The sequence below is a fragment of the Periophthalmus magnuspinnatus genome, chromosome 15 (assembly GCF_009829125.3).
Source record: "Periophthalmus magnuspinnatus isolate fPerMag1 chromosome 15, fPerMag1.2.pri, whole genome shotgun sequence".
In the NCBI taxonomy this organism is placed as follows: Eukaryota; Metazoa; Chordata; class Actinopteri; order Gobiiformes; family Gobiidae; genus Periophthalmus; species Periophthalmus magnuspinnatus.
The window spans coordinates 23,491,638-23,515,468 of NC_047140.1; the positions used below are offsets into that span (position 1 = coordinate 23,491,638).

The window sequence follows — 23,831 nt, forward strand, 5'->3', positions numbered from 1 at the left end:
TCAGGTTTGGAGACTGTTCAGACTTCTTTGACACAAACGGCTGTGATTGGATTCCCATTAGTCTGGCAGCTTTGTGTAACACTCAAGGACTTCAGTGGACCACATTCTTCCTCCCAGGAAACCCCCTCAGAACCAGCCCGGGCCCAGACTAAGCAAACACACAGTCGAATGGGGAACAGGACATGCTAAACATTCATTCTTAGACTCCAACGTGATATCCTGCATACAAAAGAGAAACTGTCTCTCACGTGTACTTTTTACTAATCCTATTTCTAATCCTGTCCATCCACAAAAATGCCAATTTGTGAAGTTCTAGACGACTGGGTTATTGTCATGGTTGTTTATAAATGCATTAATTATGTCATTTATGAAGGATTCAATTGTAGGGCTTTATAAACACCTCAATCTTAGTCTGAGCACAGTTCCCTGTTTGTGTTGGTTCAATTATTTCACATAGCCCACAATATTTTTAGATGCAAATAAAGATGACATTTGTACTTGAATTTCCAGCGCCCTCTAGACAAGAAAGGCCCAGTCTAACAAAACTGGCCTTTTTTTTTTTGCATTATCTTTCAGCAACTTTTGTTTGTTTTTGCAGTGATTTATCTATACCTAACTATGAGAAATGGACTAGTATGTTGCCCGCACATCAATACATTCTATTATTTAAACAAAATAGAACAACATTTTTCCCTGCTGTTTCCCACAACGTCTTATTCTTATAGTCTGTGAAAAGCATTTATCTGACAAAAAATAATAATTTCAACCTAATAAGCTTGGGCGGTGGTGTTATAGCTTAACGTAAAATCTATTCTTCCTCTATATCCTCCTCTCAAGATGGCTGACTTAGCGTCGTCCCACTGAGCAGGTATTGACTAAAGAGAAACAGGATAGATGAAAATATTAGTGGATTTGACGGGCATGCTGGATCTGCCCTATAGGATCCCAGAGAAGCAGAGGAGAAGACGCAAAGCCAGACGTATCCGTGCAAGACGCCAATCCTTCCACCTGACACGAGGCCCAACCTATTGGCCATCAATAAGGGGATTGGCAGAGCTGCAGAGAAGTTGGAGGGTAGTTGTAGATTTAAGAGGCTCAATGAGAAAAATGAACTCACAGTGAGAAGGAATCTATTCTAATTCAGGAGGATTCAACCAAAAAGAAGACAATCGGGAGCATTATGTCTGTGTGCAACTCTGCAAGTCATACTAACAAAGTCTGTGTGCAGATTGGGTATGATTAGTATTAGTATTAGATGTGGCAGAATAACTCAATGTTATTGGCAAAGTGAAACCAGTACTAGTACATAGGTGGTTGTTGTATACATGTAAACTGTGACTTTATTCCCCTAGTTTTGTTTGCAGGTTACCTTTATTGTCCAAGTAAAACTCAGATATAATTAGTTTGATTAAATTCTCCATAGTTACCTGAGCTGTCCATATACACCCTTTCATTAGGCCTTTCAATAATTGGCTTACATTCATTATCCCCAAAGAGGTTTCTGGTTCAAACCTTTGTATCATTAGCCTTTGCTGAAGAGACAGTGGCATTTAATGTCATGACCCCACTTTAAACAAGAGCCCTTAACCTTAATGTGGTCCTTTGTCTTGTACTTAGTTAAGCTGACTCATTTAGAGTAAGTGAAAGGCCATCTCAGTCTATGAGGCACAGATATGACATCATAATTGATCTTGAATGAGTTATTATTCATTAAAAATGATCATAAATGAATGAAGTGTTTACAAACACAAAGGTCACAGACGCTGATCCTTTTGCATGTAAGTGAGGATTTTCTAGCTCCTTTTGTTGACATGACTAACACAGATTTGCCCTGCACAGGTCTTTGGCAGAGCTAGCGTAGCCTCATGACCAGAGACGCCGCAGGCCGCTGATGCCGGGGTCACTTCATTAGAATGCAGCCATGGATCATAGACACAGGCTCATATTAGTGTGCCCTTCATGGCTCGCCTCTGACCTGCTGCACAGCTGCACCTTCTCTCGTCTTTATGATTTGAAAATGACCCAATCCTTCACACTCCCACTGCTCCCTGCACACCACTGCATGTAGTCCATCATTCTAATTATTTGGCCATCTATATTAATTGACAAATTTGTCAGGAGAGTCTATAATGCACCTCATGTCACATGATAAATGTTCTTTTAATGTGAATCCCAAATACCTGATGACACAGTGGCCAGGACATGTCCCATAAGGACATCCCGAAGAACGCTCTGAAATGACCACTGGGCAGAGGGGCAGCCTCATTACTGTCCTATGTGAGTCTAAGTTGTACATTCGCTCACTGCGTTTTCAGTTACTGTTGTTAGGATCCCTGTGGGGGGTTATTGACATTTCTCTTCAGTCTGTAGGGGAAGACCTCATCACAGTTAAACAGCTACACGATTATACATTCAGCCATTGTGCCCAGTTTGGCAAACAGTGCAGTTGAATATAAAATCCATGAACACTAGCCTCTCTTTCAGCAGAGCTAAATATGAATATAATGGGAAATAAAATGTGTTGTACATTTCTCTGCTGGCCGGGGCTTTAAATCAGATAGCACTGTGTCTGCTGCTGGCAGCACTAGCCAGAGCGCGCTCAGAGCCTCACAAAGTCAAATGCTGTCTCTTTCAGTGTGAGAACACTTTCTGAAAATGTGAACTCAAATGCTGTGTGCCTGCAGCGCTCTGTTCTGCTGTCGACAGCCCTGTGCGCTCAAGCCGGATAATACACTGGAACTATTTGTTCAGCTTTAATGTGTCAAATGTGGAGGCAGGCTGAGCATTTGCTGAATTAACATACAAATTGCTGATGCATTATCTTATGGATTTTTCCAAATCTAGCAAGTCTGCATTTTCCTGTCAGATAGTTAAATATTTAGCTTGGATCCAGATGTAGACTCCATGATGATGTTGGGGAGATGAAATCGTCCGTCTGTTGACCATCTTCCATCATTGCTCTTTAGTCACACAGCACTGAGCACTCAGCTGTAATTGTGTACATAAGCATTTATCCAAATCTGCAGTCTGCATGGAAATATTCTACAGACTCCATTGACTACCCCATCGTCCTAATCATGATCTAGTGAGCACCTACTAAGGAGTGCGTCTGCGGTGCGTCGAGCTCAGCACTTTCCTCTCAGCCCTCAGAGTAAGAGTGTCATTCTAAAGCCCTGTGTCAGAATCTTCTTTTGATGTATGGACGGAGGCGTTTTGTTCAAAGGGATAACCTTTTCTGGGCACTTCTTTGAAATGATAATTCCCCCGCTGCTGCAGGTGGAGATGTGCTGCTCTGACAGACAGGGTCAATCAAAGTCAAATGGAGACGCAACTCCAGTTCACCTCCTGACTCCTGCTGTCAGCCTGCACCATAATCTGTCCCTGTGCTCAAGACGACGACTCCATTGCTACTGAAGAGATGCTGCTTATTAATACACGCCCATGTTTCTATGTATGAGACTATTTACCATCAGTGCTCCCCTGTCTGGCACATACTCAGGTTTTTTTCAGTGAGTCTTTCTGTGCAGTGGTGACAGGGGGCGCAGGTGTGTGTAATTACATCTGTAATAAGGCCTGGATACGCTCCACCTGCTTCAAAGTGCAGCCTCTGTCCAAGCAGCGCCGCGCACAACAAAGAAGACGGATGCTCGCTGATTATGGCTTTGATGATGCAGCGAGAAGCCTGTGTTTTATGGGCAGATATTTCTGGTACAGAAATAATTTGTTGGATTTATTCAATCTGTCTAGAACAATGACATGTTCTGTCAGTATATGAGGTTGCTGCTCATATGCACCGTATGTCATGTCAGTCCATAAACAAAACAAAATGCAATATACTGTGTACGACTGCGTGATGTATTCATTTCATTATTCCTCCACAGTGACGGTGTGGGCCATAGCTTCTGCCGCTCCGACCTTGAGCAAAAGCAAATAAAGGAAATGAATGAATTTTGCAGCTGGTGTTAATATTGTATATCAGTCTCCTGTCCATCTGGAAACATACATGAAACATTCAGCATCAGGCGTCGCCGTGGTAACTACAGACACACATCTCCCATGGGCCTTTGCTCCAGCTGGGGTAGACATGCTAGGGCAACCTGTCCCTGTTATTGTTTGTGACTGAATCAAAATGGAGAGGCGAGGAGTGAAAGGGCGCGCGTTAAAGTGATACATCCAACTCCACTGGCGCTGCCCCCAATGTAATTATGGATATGGGTGGCCAACTATGACATCATCAGCTCATCTGTTTACCAGTCCTGAAGGAGCGGGGCAGGTGGGGGATGAGCCTCAGAAACATACAAATTAAAAGTCAGTATTATTTGCAGTAAGTGAATACACATCTGGTTAAAATCTGCCCACATCATGTTCCTGTGTGTTGAGTGCAAATGAGTTACAATGAGGGCGCAGGTTGAACGGCGGCCATTTTGTTTTAATTAGCTTCATCCTGTCATATAGTCCAAATTCAATTAACACACTCTCTGAATTCATTAGGGCGAGGTGAACAAAGCTCTGGAGACATTAGAGATAAAATGGCGATATTTAACCTGCATCAGTGACATCGCTTCACTGATATTAACAAATCATAGCTGTAGTATTTGTTTGTTTTTCAGGGGTGGGTAAAATAGCCAAAAAATCTACTGAAATAAAAGTCATGTTAAAATATTATTGAAGTAAATTGGGGAAACTACAGCTCAAAATTGTACGCGTAACTATCAGGACGTAACATTCAGTTAAATTAAATGTATTTTGTTGGCAGGGTTTACCAAAATTGTTGATTTAACAGAAACGTAAAGTTGGAAAATCAAACTGTGAACTGATATTTTCAAAAGACAAGCCGCAATTGCAAGAAACATCATGCTCAAATCATTCAATACATAACAACTTACAGCTTTTGTCACTAATAGAGTTATTCAAAATGGGAAGAGTAACCAACATTTACTCGAATAACAGTACTGATACTTCAAACCAAATATTACTTAAGAAGAAGTAAAAGTATGATGTCCGAAAACCACCAAAAACTGCGAGAAGTACATTTTCTTTCTTTATTTATTCATTTAACCTTTATTTAACCAGGAAAGTCTTATGTAAATGCAAATGAGTAAACGCACCTTTTTCCCTTTTCCAAAATTAAAATATATTAATACACCAAAGGGGAATTAAATGGTCCTGTATGCATTTAAGGCAGATATGAAAAATGCTAAAATTATATAGAAAAAAAATGGTATTTTTACCGTGGAAATAAATTAAAACTTTAAATGTCACTATAAAAACAACAGATTCCTTTTAGTAACCACGGACCTTTATCTTTGTTCAGCGAGCGTTTATGCACGCAGTAATGAAAAACAAAATTAAATTGGCAACACGTTTTTATAATTTATTTTTTTTGCCAGAAATGACTCACCAATGTCTCCACCTCACTATGCAGAAGACGTTTTTGATAGGATGGCCAGTCTTTCCAGATGAGACGAGGGACCTAACCATATTGCGCTCACCCTTTGGCAGAGGGCCCCCAATCAGCGATGAGTAATGACCACACAGTCCAGCATGCAGTGATCCCAGCTTTCTAATTAGTCTTCCATTAACTTTTTCAACCTTGATGACTGCGGGGTGCGCTCTCAACACGTACTGTACCAGCCACACATGTACACCCACACACCTTTGCAGTCCTCCTTTTCTTCAAACAGGATAACAGCTGTTAGTTAGATGTTAGTTTTCATTTAAATCTTTATTCACACTTGCAGAAGCATTATTACGGAGGGCATGTCCACACACGGCTGAAATAAGACCCCCCGAGTAGGTGTTTTTTTGGGAAAGTGACCTACATTTGAATGAAAATACAGATTCATTATTCTGTGGCCAATGTGACTGCGAGGTGATGCTTTTGTATGTTCACGTTTACACAGCGCGGTTCTGTCTGCACTGGCCGTTCAAAACAGTGAAACCAATGTGAGAATGTGTGTGAAAGGGTTTGTGGTGTGTAAAGTGTCTTAGAACGTAACAACAGTATGCACTAACAGGAGTATTTTTAATGCCGTACTGTGGAATCAATCAAACTATTTCGTATTTATTCAGTTGCAAGAGTTTTATTGCTTAAAAACATTGAAAAACATGCGCCGTTACTGTGAGCGAGCTTGCTTCTCCAAAGATCCGGCCTGTAACTTGGACTTGGCCTGGTGGTCTACGCTAGTTTGTCTCCATGGAGATTGGGAAGCTTAATGCCATGGTGTAGAATATTCCACGCAAAGCAATAACATCTCCATGGCGACAAGGAGATGGTGATGTAGAAAAGTGGCAGTGTTGTTACTTATTTGTTCATTTACCGTTGGATTAAAGTAACAAAAATATGAGCTTTAACTCTAAAAAACTGTTCATTTGTTCCTCTTTTAAGTCCCGAGTAGAAAATTGTAGAAGTGGCACCAGAAGTTACACAGTGCACCTTTAACCATCTTGTTTTATAATAAAAAAAACCCATCAAACTGAAGTTAAATGTATTATACTACATGTGTATCAACAATAAGGAAGCAGCTACTATTTTACAAGTACTATTCTGTCATTTCCCCTTTACGAGACAACACACAGTGCACAGTGGCAGTGCAGTGGTGGTGTTTTATTCGACTCTTTGTATACAGAGAGAATGTCAATACCTGGCTTTGGCATTTCTGGTTTGCTTTGGCATGGCACTGTAGCTCACGACTGTCAGGGGCCATACCAGGGCTTTCTCATGTGCCAAATAAAAGCAGAGCTGAGCCGCTGCGCTGAATATGAATGAAGGGAGGAGATTGACAGAGTGAGAGAGAGAGATGGAGAGATAGAGCTGGAGATGGGTTACACCACTGCTATAACATTTGCTGTTTGGTTTAGATCAACCTATGTGTGTAGTGTTCTTTTTTTTCTTCTCCCATATTGTCAAAAATCAATACTCAAATACTAATCAATACTAAAACTACAGGGTGTCCAAAAAGGCTTTTTATGAGATATATTCATTAGGTTTGTTTTGTTGTACTCGGTGGTAATAAAAGTTTTTAATCACATTGGGGTCTGCATGTTCGTGACTTCCTTAATCAAACATTTCCAGATCTTTGGATTGGACGGGATGGACCAATTCTTCCTTCTCCAGATATTACACCTCTGGATTTCTTTCTTTGGGGCTATTTTAAAGATATCGTGTATTGAACAAAGATACGAGACATTATTGAACGAAAGCAAAAAATAACAGATGCTAGAGTGAACATGGCAAGAAATCGTCCAAATGTGCTTCGTGCAACTAGTAGTGCCCATAAAGAGGTGTATTAAATAAGGTAAAAAAACACTGAGTACAATAGAACAAGTCTGATTAAGGTATCTTATCAATTGCCTTTGTACTATATATAGATTTTTTTAATTTGTTTTATTGTAATGAGACTTTATAGACACCCTGTAGTATCAAAACTAAATCATTTGAATGATCATCTCAAAAATGTATCTGTTTTCTGCATTTTCCTTAATATTGAAAAAGAGTTTGAAGTTTTAGTAACGTAACGTCACTGTAGTAAAATAGAACAATTTCTTTTAAGTATATGAGACCGCATGGCAACCCATACTGTGCGTTTTATTCAAAGCATAATTTCCGATTCACCATGCTTCACAGTCTAGAGTGAGGTTGAGAACACAGCCATAAAAGAATAATGGGGATTCCTGGGGAGCTGCAGCGTCCGTGGCCTTCACTGCCCAGCGGTATTTGCACAATCTTGGCTTTATCTGTTTGTCAATGAAAGCACCACTTCAAAAGGATACTCAAAGGTTTTATTTCTACTGTGAAAGTGGGTCCACGTTTTATACGAAAGATCAAGACATGAGGCAAACTAATATGTCAGAATCTGGATATTCAGGGTTAGCATTTACCGCAAAGAACACATCATGAAGTATTAATAGTGAAATGTGCGTGAGAGCAGCTGTTGTTTTGCTCTTGTTTTGGCGTGGGTTACGGCCTACGGTAGCCCTTGTGTTCAGAAAACATCAACCAGAAGAAATTTCCAGTGCTTCCTTACAATACATTTTAAAATCAATCTTTAACTATTTCTATTTTTGTCTTTGCAACATTAGTTTACCCTTTTTGCATAATTTCTCTTGTCAAAACCTGCGCTTCAGATCATGATCAGATTTTGCACCATTTACCCTTTGGCTGGCAGGTGAATACTGCACCACAACCTCCTCTGTCGTTTCTTTTCAATTGCTGGGTTTCTGATGACATCACAACATTGTATTGGCCAATAATATTTAATACAGATGTGTGTGTGTTGTTAAAATGCAAATATATTCCCTAAAAAAGTGAGTTCTTGATCTAGTCACTGAAAGAAATGATTAGGTTCAACATTTGTGAATTAACTTTCGAGATATTTCATAGCAAAGTACAACGTAATCAATAGGAAAAACTGGTTCTTTCCCCCCATCTGGGAGTATGACATCATCATATCAATAATCTGCTAACTCCAGAAACCAGATTATGATCAGATTTGTGTTGTGTATGTAACTGATGGCGCACGTTTTATTAAGTCTTTGATGATGTTGATTGAGTCATTTAGTCATGCTATGAGGCACACAGTAGTAACATAATATTGTGTTGATGCTTTTATCGTTGTGTGGGTTTTGAAAGCCAAATGCAAGTTGGTAAAAATCATCACCATCTGTTTAGGCTTCTTGTGTCAAAAAACATTAGGCATACATTCATGCTGTTACTGTTTTACTTTCAAAACAATTGGGGAGAGGAAATTTGAGTGCACTTTTTTCTTGTAAATGTTTTAAACGGTTACAAATAATGAATAATAAAACATCTTTCACATTTGAATTTTAAACTATATTAAAGGTCCTATATTGCACAAAATTTGACTCTTATGAGCTTTATGTCATGTTATAATAATGCTACCTCATCAAAAACATACCTGGAGTTGTGTTTTGTTTCATTTACACATGTTTGGCTAATCCTTTATTATTAGTCTGTAACATCTCCAATGCTCAAAATGCTCTGTTCCACCTTGTGATGTCATGAAGCAGTAGTTTTCAAATTAACAACTACCATTTACATTTAGTTCATTATAAATTAGCAATTCCAGGGCTGAAATTATCCAAATTATTCTAGTGAAGATTTATGGAGTTAAAAAAACACAATGTAGCTATTACCACATGACATCACAAGGTGAAACAGAGCATTTTGACTATTGGAGATGTGTATTTCTCTGTATTTGTGAGTATTTTCATTTTAAGAGAAGCCTAAATATGCAGGATTTGTGTGTTAAACATCTGTGACTGAAACCAAAACACAACTCCAGGTAGATTTGTGATGAGGAAACATTATAACCTTGATCCGAAAACAGCGACATATGGGCCCTTTAATGGACTGGAACACATGTTTTCCCAAATTATGTCCAGCAAATACATAGCAAATAAATAAAACAAGCACATTTATATACTATTACCTTTAACATTTTTGCCATAATCTTGCATTGCATAGTCATATTGTTCATAAACCCGGCTGAACTAATATTAGTCGTATCATTCATGTGTATTTGTCTTAGAACAGTTCCACGTCTCTCCAGTGCGCTCCCTGCGTCTCCCTAATGCTGATGTAATGCGCAGTAACACGATAAGACCAGGCAGGATGGCGGGTGGTCGTGAATGGGTGGTTGACTAATTAGATTTGTGAGTGACTTTGATTATTTCCCGCTCGTGTATGCTCTTGTCATCAGATGTTTACTTGTCTTGGCCTTTTATTCTCCCATGCCCTTCACAATGGAGACCTTTAAGAGCCAGGATGTTGCACTAATTGCTTTACCATCTGTGTGTCTCCTCCACAGATCACACGAGTCATATTCTGCGTCTTCCTGGAGACAGACTTCAACATCTACAAGAAGAAAATGGCGGTTGTTTTTCAAGGTAAATTTATGGTAATATATGACGTTTATGCTTTATGCTTGTCCCTGAGTAAAAGCTTTACATTTAAATGGAAACTTGTTCTTTTCATTGAATATCACCTAAACAGTTAGAACGATCTTGAACTTACAACTATCACAAAGTCACAACACAATATTGACTTGCACCGAGTTTGCACCATTTACCCGTTGGCTGGTGGGCGAATACTTACCCCACTGCGCCACCGCCTGCTCTGTCCTTATTCTTCACCATGAACCAGAAAATTGGTCCACAGATGCAAATGAGCTTGTTGCCTAACACACTTACATGCTGGGTTATTCAACCACATGCTTATAATTAGCACTGTCCCCGGATATAAGCCCCACTGCGTAACATTTCTGGGGACAGCGAGCCACCTGCTTGTCTCCTTGGAGATAGGTAAGACATACTATGGAACATTCCGAGCAGATTTATAACGACAGCTAGATGACAAGTCAGTTCACAGTAATGATATGTTGTGTGTTTTTATGTTTTTATCATGAAATCTTCCTTTTTCAAACCGATTTTGTATTTGTCATTTCTATTATTGGTTGTTTGTTGGCCTCACAAATTTTTTTTGAATCAATATTCGTCAACAAACACTGTCATCCAATGTCGTAAGTATCTGCTGACACCCTCCACTGATGAGAAATACTCAAATAAAGCCTTAGTGATTACTGCTCCATTCTGCACCACTGTTATTCTCGCTCTATGTTTATTGTAACCTGTTCTCACCTGCATAGCGCACAGTAGCTCACTATATGCACATCTGCAGCCGGAGATAGTCTGCACCTAAAGCAGCTGAATAAAAAGCTGTCAGGGTTGGGTGGCACCTAGAAATGCTAAGAATTTGAATGCATCCCAACGGCCATTTGGGAGATTAACATTTATTCCACGGTAAATCTGCAGATGGTTTTAATAGGATTAGGACTTGTCAGTGAAGCAGCAAGCTGATACTTTACATAACTGATAATATTCTGATGTACGATTTGATTGACTGTAATAATGGCTCTTTAACTGTGAACAACAAAACTCCAGGCATGCATAGCAACCGCTCATTCTTCGCTTCGTTTCAGTATGCGAAATAAACAAACATCCATTATCTTTCTACTCCCACTTTGCCTGGCTGTCTCTCTCTTTCTCAGGCACATTCAATTCCCTGCCCTATTCCGTGCCATCTTTTTCTGGGGTCCGGGCTGTGATGGGGGCTCCACGGAGGATTGCGTTGAATAGCTGGGGATGCTGAAAGAGGCGCCTTGGCTTTCGACAGACTAGCATTACCTCCCATTTTTCCCTCTCCCCGCCCGGCCTCCCCAATGGAATATGTGGCTCTTAGGCCCTCATCTGCAGCGCTCCCAGATGGAGAGTGTTTTGTTCCCCCGCGCCTCTGTCCTAGTCATCTGGCTCTACCCTGAAAGATTACATTCTGTGGAGAGAGAGAGGGAGCGTAATTATATTGGCTGCCCCCGTGCACCCAGAGCCTGTCTCATCATATTAGCGCCCTGAGATGAGAATTCAGGGTTGTTGTTCTCCAGTTATCACTCCGAGCATTTACAAGTGCTGTCTACTGCTGGATAAATGCGGAGTATATAGCCGACTGCTTTGAGAGAAACATGACCAAACAAGAGGCTATATGAGCTTGTCAATCTTGCAGATCATAAAGTTAGCAAATTATTTCTGCAAACTTGTATTGTCCTTGACTTAAATGAAAACTTTTATTAGCACAAATATTATAAGTGTTCTCTGAGGGAAATGGAGATTGGAAGAAATGGATACTATAGCAATTGCTTTGGAGATGTGCAGCAATAGATAACTATTAATAAGTATTTTTTTTTTAATTACTTCATTGTTTTGTGGTTAATTTTAGGATTAATTCCTTTATGATAGACTAAAAGGGGGTATAATGCAATTTTTAGAGCTTTCAACCATGTTATAACGTTGATCCCTCATCAAAAACATGCTAGAAGAGGTTTTAGATGTCCTAGGTTTTAGAGGTAAGAGTAATTTAGCGATCTTTCCCTAGACCTATTCGAACCCTCCTTATGGTTAGCTGTAAGATTTTGTACAATGCTCCGCCCACTGTCCTACGTCACCCATGCTCCCACATGACAATTGTCCATAAACACGCAAAAGAATGATACTACTGTCCACAGCAACTTGACAAATCTGATGTTATGTGCAGTGTTTTCATTTGTGGGATGCAGCTGATTGTGTTGTGATAGCGCTCTGAAGGGGGAGTGACTTAGCACAGGGAGCAAAGGGAGGAGAGACTCGAAACGAAACCGAAACTTATAAAACACGTTAATATGTTGTTTCGGTGAATAGCATTTTCAAAGCAATACAAGGCAACATGGTGATGTAAGTATGTTATGTGTTAGCAGTTAATACCCCATAGCAGTAAAATTTCTCCTCTTTAACCAAGAAATGTACTTGTATACCAAAGTTGCGGGGGCAGAACTCCTAATGAGAAAAGCAGGAACTAGATTTTAGGACCACCCATTCAGAGGAGGTGTGGTTTACTTCGGATCAGGGGCACTTTGATTTATTTCGATCTTGCGTACATTTTATCAGTGTCAAAGTAAATCTAACTTGAAAGCAGGAGATTTTCAGTTCTTTTTAGTACTTATCACAAAACCACTGGAAAATAGTAGCAAAAATTAGAAGAAAAAACTCAAAAGCTGACATTAAAAATAGAAAAAGGTGAATAAATAGCAGTCAGTGTGAGAGCTATTTTATAATGTGAACTTTTTCCATGACTTGAATCATGGGCCATTAGCCACTGTTATTCATGAATTGTTAATGAGCTCATTCTTTTGATTAAATGCAAGGTCGTTCCAGGAGGCTAACACCGCAGACACGACGATGCCAGGCAAATAGCTTTTCCTCATCTAAGTCATGTGACCTTTGACCCCAGGGTCCCGGCCAGCCTCATCAGTGCTTTGTGCGCACATGTGGGAGGTCGCCAATATTAATCCCATTATGGACAGAGTGGCTGGATAAGTGTAACATTCACTTTCAGGGTCGCTTTGAAGAGGAGCTGAGTTTTACCTCTGCTGACCCTGTGTCCTCAGAGCTTTTACTGTTAAAGTACTTTAGCCTGGATTCTGAGGAGCGCTGGTTGAACCTAATTTAGGGTAATTTTGTATAACATGAATTTGCAGTTAAGATTTAGGTCATACATTTTTAAATACATGTCCGCTATTAAAGTTATTGCCTTATGAAAAATGCATAAGTTATCCAATAAAATACCTTATGCCTCTGGGAGTATTCTGCAGTTTTGCGACAGATAGCAGAAATAACATGTGCTGAGTGAGTGTCTTTTAATGCAATATGGTGTTTGTTAATACGCGTAAATGATAAAGTGTTACTATTTCACATCTGTGGCTCACATACGTCTGCCCTCGTCTCCATGGAGATGTTATTGTGTTGCTTGAAATGTTTCACAGTACGTCTACGAACCAAATAATCTACTGCACCTCGCGTTTATTACATGCAGCCTTACGCAGACCTGGCTTGTAGCTTGGTTTCCTGGTGTACCTTGCTTGTCTTATTGAAGATGGACACGTTTAATACCATACTGTGGAACATTCCAGGCAAAGCAATAACATCGCCATGTAGACAAGCACGCGACATACCCTCCACCAGAAAAGTTACACAGTGCACCTCTAAAATTCCTCCTATACTTTTACTTTTTATGGACCTGCATCTAGTGATAAAATGACTAAAATTGTGACTCTGCTCTGTAGCCTGAAGCGTATCTTTTTTGAACTGCAGTGAGCTCTCCTGGCCCAAACTGCTGATTGGTATGATTGCGCTATGCAGGAAATGCACAGTCTCTTTCCTGTAAAAAGCCGTCCATTTTCCCTGCACAGAACAGCCGTGGTTTATCGGCCTGTGAATTAGCTCTGTAGGTTTGCTCTGGGTCTTTCAGGACATCAGGTATCTGCAGGCATCACCTAAAATACCACATTAGAACATGGAGGACCGTTCACTGTCCTGTATCCCGCTGCATCCTTTCAAAACCTCTGTCACATCGCCCCTGTTCCATTTTCTCTCCTTTGCTCGCGTACAAATGCATTTTCTTTTTTCTCATCTCTTCACTTCCTAGCATTCGTTCTCATTATATCAAGGAGGGGCCACACGCGCCTCCTCCATCAGCGAGCGGTTATCGGAGGTTGTGAATAGTAGCCGTGATCTTTGTATAATTTGTATTTGTGTGCCACCGAGACTCCGCATCTTTCGTGTGACATCAGTTTTAAGCATGTCTAGACCCAAGCAGGGCCACAATAGATTTTTTTATTGAAGTCTTACTATTCTCATTTTTCATTGTAAAGCTGCTTTCCTCGTATTCGGGCAATCTGTCAAGTGACAATGACTGGAGCAGGGATGTGTAAACAGGATATTTGCATACAGGAAATTGCTTTATTACAATGTGCATTCCCACAAGCTGTCACTATGAGAGAATACGGCTGCCTCCTTTTGCACCACGAGCAAACTGAAAAACGGCCTCTGTTTCATCACAATGCACACATAGTATATAGTAGTGTGCAAACGTCCTCAAAAGAAAGAACTTAAGTCATAAAAAGTACAAAATAAGAAAAAATTGGAACAAAAATCATAGCATCTAACTGACCTGAAACTTGAAAATTTTGAACTTTAGGGATACATGCTCACCAACGCAAAATGTATAATTCACAATAAAAAACAAAATCCCAGAATACATTTGAATTAATGCAGAAAAACGGGTCACTGAAATAAATGTAATTATTTTGGTTATTTCGTATTCTGTAACATTCAAATTTGTCCTTGGCTCACTACACTGCTACAAATTTTGAATGTGTGGGAGTTATTGACAAGAACCTGTCTCTCACTTTCTCTCTCTCTATGTTGCTTTCTCTCTCTATCTCTCTCTCTCTGTCTGTCTGTCTCTCTCTCTCTTTCTCGCTGTCTGTCGACCTCCCTCTTTCTGTTTCTCCCCCTTTTTCACTCTGTGTGTGTCTCTCTCTCTCTCGCTGTCTCTGTGTCGACCTCCCTTTTTCTGTCTTTCTCGCCCTTTTTGTCACTGTGTCTCTTTCTCTCTCTCTATCACTTTCTCTCTCTGTCTGTCTCTCTCTCCCTTTCTTTTTCGCCGTCTCTTTCTTTCTCTCTGTCTCGCTCTCTCTGTGTTTCTCTCGCTGTCTCCCTCTTTCTGTCTTTCTCGCCCTTTTTCTCTCTCTGTCTCTTTCTCTCTCTATCTCGCTTTCTCTCTCTCTGTCTGTCTTGCTTTCTTTCTCTCTTTATTTCTCTCTGTCTCACTCTCGCTTTCTTTCTGTCTCTCTCTCTCTCTCTGTCTCTCTCGTTGTCTCTGTTTCAACTTCCCTCTTTCTGTCTCTTGCTGTTTCTCCCTTTTTCTCTCTGTTTCTCTGTTTCTGTCTCTCCCCTCTTTCTTTCTCTCTTTCTCTCTCTCACTTTCTCTCTGTTGTTCTCCCCCTTTCCTTCATTCTCTCTCGCTGCCTCTCTGTCTCTCTCTTTTCATCTCTCTCTCCCCCTGTCTTTGTCTCTCTCACCGTCCGTTTGTTACTTTCGAATGTTAATTTTAAACTACGCTCGATATTGTAATTTTACATATTTCCAAAACAACAATTACAATATCGCACATTAGTTGATATATGTCCCTAAAGTAAAGGCATAAGCGCTGATATAATGGCCTATTCATTATGCGCCGCTGCCATAAACTGCATGTATCTCTGAGGTGCTGTTACACTCCCAGAATTTACTAAGAGGACCAGCGGGTTGCATCATTGTACATTTGCATTAACAAACATAAAGTAGTGTAATATAATGCTCGAGGAGTTCTATGCAGATCCATAGATGTTAAAAGAGTGGTGTTATGAGAAACTAATGTGAGCCATAGAATGAGTTTATAGAGCTGCAACTCACAGATGGCTATAAGAGGAAATATTACTATACAAATGGTGTATGCAGTAGCTTAACCAGCGAGGTTTATGCATAATTTATCAACAATTTGCATTATTATAATGTGCGGCCACAAACATGCAGAGTGTCATTTCCTAAGTGTCGGTGCAGTGGTAGAGCACGGCAATGACAAATATTGTATCTACTTTTTAAAATTTCTTATCAGTCGATCGCAATAGTTTATGGTCTAATTGAAAATAAGTAAAATGGGTTTCAATGTGTATTATTAATTATAAAGGTATTAATTTAAACTTGTCATTTGACCCAAAAAGGAGCCAAATTTCTTCTTCAAAAGTCTGAAATCTGCTCCAAACCACATGTTTTTACTGGCAGAGAATTGGCTGTGGACCTGTCGAAAGGCCCAAAGCTGATCATTAATGATTAGAAATTGCTTAAACTTGATCTTGATTAAAACTCCATTAACTGTAGCAAGAGGTTAAGGCTTTATTTCTTACACTAACTTACACTATTCTCTGCTGTATCGGGTCTCCAGTCTCCTCTCAGTATAAGTCACGAACGTTTTTGATAAATTGGTGACTATAGAAATGCCCTAATAATGAGTTAAAGTGGAATGGTTCAGCGTTATCTGCATCATAATGTGCATTGTTCCATCAACTCACAATCTCTAAACTCTCTAAAGAAAGCTAGAAATGAAAATAATACATTCAATTTCAAGCCAGCTGTCAATCACTGGCGGTGACTCAGACCTTATCTAGGCCAACATGGCAGTTGATATGATTGTTGTTTGTCTCAAAATCGTCTCTACAGAAAGTGAAGCTCGCTGTTTACTCAGTTTGAAACCTCAGAAATACTTTTACTTTTGTAATGATTTTTCCAATGGATTTCAAATGTAGCTAACTCTAACTTTTGCTTTAGTCACCTAGCCGGTAACTCAGGTGATTCAGTGTTTCTCCAGCCTGCGGTCGCATTTGAAAAGAAGAAATGAATGTGTGGGTAAACCCTATTAATACACCAAGAGCTTAATCAATGCAATTAATCATATGACATGCTCCTATTAGGTATTCAGATTGGATCATAGATTTTGATTGACCACATGCTTGCCTTGGCACGGATTATTTGCAGGAAGCAGTGAGGCAGCTGTGGTTGGGCGAGAGTGAAAGCATGTTGGAATTGATTCTGGGTACAAGTCCTGGGCTAATATGATCCGGGTGACTGCCCACAGGCTGCGGGCTCCATCTCAGTCCTCACAATATTAACTGAGTCCACAGATCTGCAGAGCCAGACACCCTCGCACCAACTGTTTCACTCTTTTCCAATTGACTTTGTTTGTGAAAAGTCGGAAATACTTCACGCGCTGTTGTACAAACTGGCACAAGCTGACCTCTGGTGTGTAAGGGTAGCTCAAGAACCCATGGTTTGGAAAAGGGGAAAGAGGTATGGAGTTACAAAAAGTACAAAAAGATGATTGCTTCGTTTTAAGTTGACAGTGGTGCAAGAAGCTGCCTGCTGGTAGTTTCATCCCTTTCTGACTTTGGATCTTTGATAATTCACCTACATTCCCATATTCATTCACATATGCCACTCAGTCAATCAATCTCTGCAATATTTAAGAAATCACACCAATTTACCACCAATTTGCCCTGTGTTGACCCAGCAGAACCAGTAGTAGCTGCAATATAAACTGTATTTGGCTTATAAAATAAAAACACACTTTCAAAAGCATCGTTTATTTATTTATTATCCTACATGTGGATTATTTTACACTTTCTAAATACCTTTTATCATTATTTGTACCACTTCGCCTGTGTGTAGCCAAATCTGGACACTCTGCTTATACACTAAAATGCATTTCAGTCGACATCATTTACACAGCTCTTTATAAACTTCACACCCTCCTCCTCCTCCTCTGTCCATATCAGGACTCCCAGACCTCCCTAATGCGCTGTACACATGCCCCAGTATCACACATGTAATTTGTTCATGTGGATATAAAAGGCTACAGGAAGCATGCGATGTTGGTGTGGCATTCCCCAGGGGCCGGGATATGAGTAGGACATGGTGAGTTAGTCATGTGATCAGCGGTTTCTCTTTGGGCTGTGGATCATACGAGGGTTCGCTTTCATGTGTGACATCGTGAGAACATGGGGTGTAAATGCAAGACACAGGATACATGGGATAGAGGGGATGTGGCTGCTGCTGTGACATGCACTGGGGTTATAATCCTAACAAACCACAAGCAAGGATTTAAGATGTAAGGAATTGGCGAACATAAATATAAGTTAGATATGAGGTTTGATAAAAATAGAATTCCCATACAACTGTGAGGTATTGACTTTATACCAATAGTGTTATATGCATTAACATTATTCAACTCCACTACAGAAAAAGTGCTTTTTGAAATATATTGTGTCATCTTTTTACATTTAATTATTCATTTCATGTTGATACAAAGCAAATTATTTATTTATTTATTTATTATTTAATTTTAAGATCTGTTTAAAATACATAATGCACATTTCCTGTTTTTTATCATTTACTTAATTGGCAAATCATATTAGGGTCAAGAATTCACTGACCTAAAAAAAAAAAGTTAGATTTTATGGTCTTCATGCTAGTTTTGATATGCATAAATTTATTCCATTCCTTTATTTTTATTTAAATAGGGAGAGCCCAATGAGAGTACAAGACTTTCTCATGAAGGACAATGCAAGTAAAACAAATAACTACATAGATTCATATAAAACATTAAAAACAGGAGCAGGTGTGAGTATAAATGTTTATCACCGGATTATTAAAGTGCATTTGTGGCGCCAAAGTATCCAGTTTTGCTCGTCCTTGAAATATATTCCATTTTTGGGAAGCAAAATAACCGAAAAGCTTTTTTTTTTTTCAATTTCAGTTCTAGTGCAGTCAGTTTTAAGGCTTAGACAATGAGATTTTGTATTGAATGTTCCCTTATCAAAGGTCAACAAGCAAAGTGAGATATTCAGTAGTCCCTTATAAATACATTTTATACAGTGTTCTCTTCAGATAACGATGGCGAACCTACTTTTCCATAGAGTGAACAGTGATGGGTTTTGAATTTGGAGTGTGATTTATGTATTTTCCAGTATACATAGTCACAGTATCTTGTCCAGTGTTGATTATTATTCATCAATTCATAACAGGGTGTCTATCACTTTGTATTTTTATTTTTAATTATACTTATTTTGACATCCGTGGTCCAGTATGAGCGGCATGCAGGTGCAGCCGTAATAATGCCGTAACATGTGGCTGTCCATGTTTCCACTCGTGCTCCATTGTTCCTCTGTGTCCTTTGTCTCTCTGCAGCAGGGTTAGATTAATGCACTGTACCCTTTCATTCAGTGTTGTACAAAAGAAAAGCCTGTCGCTGAATCCTCCGGGAGCTCTGACGCTTACACTTCCACAGAGCCCATGACAACAGCCTTTTATCAACGCAAACGCCTGCTAACCGCGCTCGCTAACCACGCTCGCTAACCGCAATGCAATGCTTACAGTAGGCTCGCATGCCGCGCTCGTGCTGGGCTTTATAGAGAGAAACATAAATATACCGTTGTGACTCGAGGCTATGCGCACTCTGGAGATGTGAGGGGTTACGCTGGTGATGAACTATAGGAACGCTCTGTATTTTTAACTATGTCACTTTTCTGCCTGTTTCCATAGAGATGCTACTGCAAATTTACGTAGTGCACCTTTAATTGATTCACTTTTTTTGTTTGTTTTTTTGGTTGACTTGTAATGTAAGAATGTGTTACTTAATCTACACGACATTTGTGGCTCATTTAGTTGCATAAAAACAAACTTGTTGGAAAAGTAACAGAAATTTTGTATAAATATATTCGATATTTAAATATAACGGGCGACAGTAGCTCAGTTGGTGGAGTGGTCGTCTTCTGATCCAAAGGTTGGCGGTTCGATCTCGACTCGCTTGGTGGAGTGGCCGTATCCGTTGAGCCACAGGTTGAAGGTGTAAAACCAGCTCCCACAAATGAAAGCTGCGGTTGTGTCCTTGAGCAAGACACTTAACCTACTTTGCCCTCTGTGTCTGCGTACACCGGTATATGGATGTGTGTGTGAATGGGTGAGTGGTTCCTTGATGTAAAGCGATTTGAGAGTCTTGAAGGTTGAAACGCACTATATAGAAATGTGACTATTCACCATTAAAGATGAATAAAAGACTTTCACTGCAAAACAACAACATATATTTAAAAACTGGGTGCTTTTTCACACTTGCACATTCACCAAACATCAAAATCGGGACTAAAACTACAACTAAACCTGTACTAGACCATACCCAAACCAGGGTTAGAACAGACTATACCATCTCACCGTTTTACTCGTCCATTACTATATCCATTGAGCCAAAGCCATCTCATCCCCGACCGTGCGACTCCTCTCACCCAGAAACAGCAGAGTCCAGTCTCTCTGTCGCTCACAATAGCCTCCCAGAGAAAAGAAGGACAAATCAAAGGGTTTTTTTCTCTTTCTGAGCCACTGTGCTCCACCCTATCCTTCAGTCCCATTTGGGGAAATAGGAGTTTTACACTGAGTTGACCAGAGAGGCTTTAATTGAAAAGGAATGTCTTTTGAATGGGTTGAGATCCCCTCCTCTCTTTCTCTCCTTACATACACATGCTATAATTTAATGTAATAACTAGATCCAAGGACGTCTGCTGGGGATGTGAGGGAGGCTGGAAAAGTGGTTTGGGCGGGTAAAGCGTTTGGTGTGAAGGGGGGAAGATAGAACGCGGGTCAGGAATGGGTCGAGTTTTTAAAGTTATGTCAATGGAAGAATGCATATGTTTTAAATTCAACTGCAAGTGCCATGGTTTTATTAATTATAATCTTTTCAACATTACTCTTTAAAGTCTCCCTGTATGCAATAATCGTATGTATTCATGAATGCAGCCATATTATGAATTTTAGCAGTATTTTATGCCTGTGTTTTCAGAAAATGTGGTCAGATCATTTCTAATTATAACTGAAAAACTCACTATATGTAATATTTTTGGTAGTTGAATGTACATATATCTCCACGGAGACAGCTAGGCCAAGTTTTAGGTTAAATTTGTGGAAAGGCAAGCTCACTCCCAGTCAGAATGCACAATACTTTGAATACATGCAATAATATCTCCATGAAGACAAGTAAGTGATACATCTGGCATCAAAAAGTTGGACAGTGCACCGTTAAAAAACTGCAGCAAAATTAATCAGTAAGTGAATTTGCATGGGTACTTAATCAAAACCTTTCTTTGTCTCCTAATAGAAAAAAAACAACAAAAAAACATATGCATATGAATACACGGGTTGGGTTGCTTTGATTCCAACTGCGTTCAGTCACAAACTTCCACACACTTGCATGTATAAAAAACAGACGGTAATTATTTCGTCTTAATTTGCCTTGCTTTTCTTCCCTTACAGACAACGACATGGAGGCTCCAGAGGAACAGCAGAAGGATGGTGAGTGACAGAGGATTTCAGGGCTCCTTTTCCCCTTTACACCAGCGTCAAAGCTCAGACACTCGCACACACACACACACACACATACACACACAGAGGCTGAGGGAGAGCACACAGGGATTTGGCGTATTTGACTGCAGGCCGATCAAACCGAGTATTTATTTATTCAAATGACAGACTGAATCCGAGACACGCCACACTTAAAATACTTAATGTCAGCTGCATTACATTTCAAGAGCTTGTTCACGCAGCGGTCACATTATTAGGTACAACTGTTATGTTTGTGAATCCGACGTCTCATTGTTTATATTATGCGTTATCCAGGCTTTTAATGCTACAGATAGTTTTATAACTTTAATTATGAATAGCAAACCATGAATAAAAACATTGCAATTTAGTCCTAATTCCCACACCACTGTTGCCAAAAAAGAGGACAATTATCTTAAAAACAATTGATTTGATTTGATTTTATTAGATGTTTTGTATTGAGATTAATTTGACCGCAAAAATGATCAAATTCAAAAAAGTTGTATTGACATTTTAAAAACTCTTGACTGTAAAGCTATCATCTGTAATTAGACTGTCCAGCACGCCTCTGTTGTATTCTCACATATCTCCACTAGATGCTATCTACGTTGCTGTCTGATAGTGTGCAGCTTTGGAGTGACAGAAGAAGAGCAGAGAGTATAGGTGGGCCTGAACAACTGCCATGTAAGGAGAGGGGGAGGGGACCAGGTTTCACATCTGCCATCTACTAGTGAAATAAATCAAATAAGCATGCAGATGGTAGCTTTAAAAGCACTTGGAGAGGCAAATTATGAATTATGCTACATTTTGTTTATGACTGAAACAAAACTCAACTCATATGCTCACACACTCACATATGTATTTGATATGGGAGCACTTTAATAATAGATCTTTGTCATATGATGAGAGCTTTACAAACCTCTGCAGGTGCATTTACTAAAAAGAGCAAAGGGAGTACATGTGCTTAATCCCCACACAATTCTCTTGAATTACTCTGAGGCCACAGTAGCTGCCGGCCTCTTAAAGAATGAGCCACGCAGCATGTCCTGTACAGCAGCACAAACACAACTGTCAGCGCATAACACCTTTATCTCTGCACCATCTTGGCACATGGCCTGACATTGCCTGATACTGCTTATCAACAGCCACTATTGACATCAGCTGTGCACTCATGTCCTGCATAAGCAATGGCCCCAACAGCCATTTGGGACGCTGCTATTGTTCGGGATGCATTCAGGAGCCAGACTGGTGCATTGTGGGAAAGTGAAGTATTTTTGTGGTATTCAAAAAGTGCCTTATCTAGTGACTAGTGATTTCTAAAACATTTACAACTTTTTCAGAACATAAATAAAAATATAAAATTATGACTAAACTGTTCCCAGGGGAGAATGCTGATATTGAAACAATTACTTAAATTGGTCCTTGATCTCTGTCAAAATTAGTATAAGACCACATAGTAATATATATTTTTAGAAATTGTATTTAAAGGTCCTGTATTACACAAAATGGTTTCTTGTGAGTTTTAATCCATGTTACCTCAAAACGTACCTGGAGTTGTGTTTTGTTTCATTCACACATGTTTGAGTAACACTTTATTTTAAGTCTGTCTACATCTCCAAAGCTCAACATGCTCTATTCCACCTTGTCATGTCATGAAGCGGGAGTTTTCATATTAACACCTCCCTTTTACCTTTAGTTCAGCAGAGATTGTCAATTCCAAGGCTGAAATTATCCCAATGATTCTAGTGAAAGTGTATGGAGTGGAGCACTTCCTGTATTTCCACATGACATCACAAATTGGAATAAAGTGTTTTTAGTTTGAGAGAAGAACTGGGCCTAAAAATGCAGGGTTTGTGTGTGAATGAAACAAAACACAACTCCAGGTGTGTTTGTGATGAGGAAACAACATTATAACAGATCAGAAAATGGTGTAATATGAACCCTTTACATTCCCATCTATCGTCTTCTAAGTGAAGTACTACACCATGATCAAATCTATTGGAGATCATTTTTACATTATGAATTATTACATGTTTAACTGTCAGGCTACTGTGCTTTAGAAAGTACTGTATTTTTAATAATGTCATCTTGGTTATAATGAGAATCTGGAAGAAGATGTGTGCACCCTGGGAGGCAGATGAAACGCTATGCCAATCCTAGAAATAAATCCCTGAAAGAATAGAACATCATGAAGTGCCGTCTATATCTGTGTTATTTGGCAGATGACCACCGTTTAAATCGTGCGTGTAAATGCGACGTGAAAATCGCTTATGGCCCTATCCTCATGATTGTGTTTGCGGAGTAGATTTGGCTTGTGTCTCATTTTACATGCGCAACCAAATAAACCACAATCGTTGTTAGTTTTACCCTGCGCCTACTGAAGAAAGTGCTCTGATTACAGTGCTCATGTAGGACACAGGCGCTATCAAAATGTTTTTTTTTCATCTCAAAGTCACCCCATGATTTGCCAATTACACGCATCT

The 23,831-nt window shown here is 39.6% G+C and overlaps 1 protein-coding gene across 2 annotated transcripts in view; it reads left to right on the forward strand.

Annotated features, from left to right (window-relative positions):
- macrod2 (mono-ADP ribosylhydrolase 2) overlaps positions 1 to 23,831 on the forward strand; it is a 595,671-nt gene that overhangs the window by 500,693 nt on the left and 71,147 nt on the right. Inside the window, exons 9-10 of one of the 2 annotated variants that reach the window (XM_033979597.2) lie at positions 9,831 to 9,909; positions 21,283 to 21,321. In XM_033979597.2, coding sequence (XP_033835488.1) covers positions 9,831 to 9,909; positions 21,283 to 21,321 — 118 coding nt within the window. The remainder of the gene's footprint in view (positions 1 to 9,830; positions 9,910 to 21,282; positions 21,322 to 23,831) is intronic. The other variant, XM_055227511.1, reaches the window with a different exon arrangement.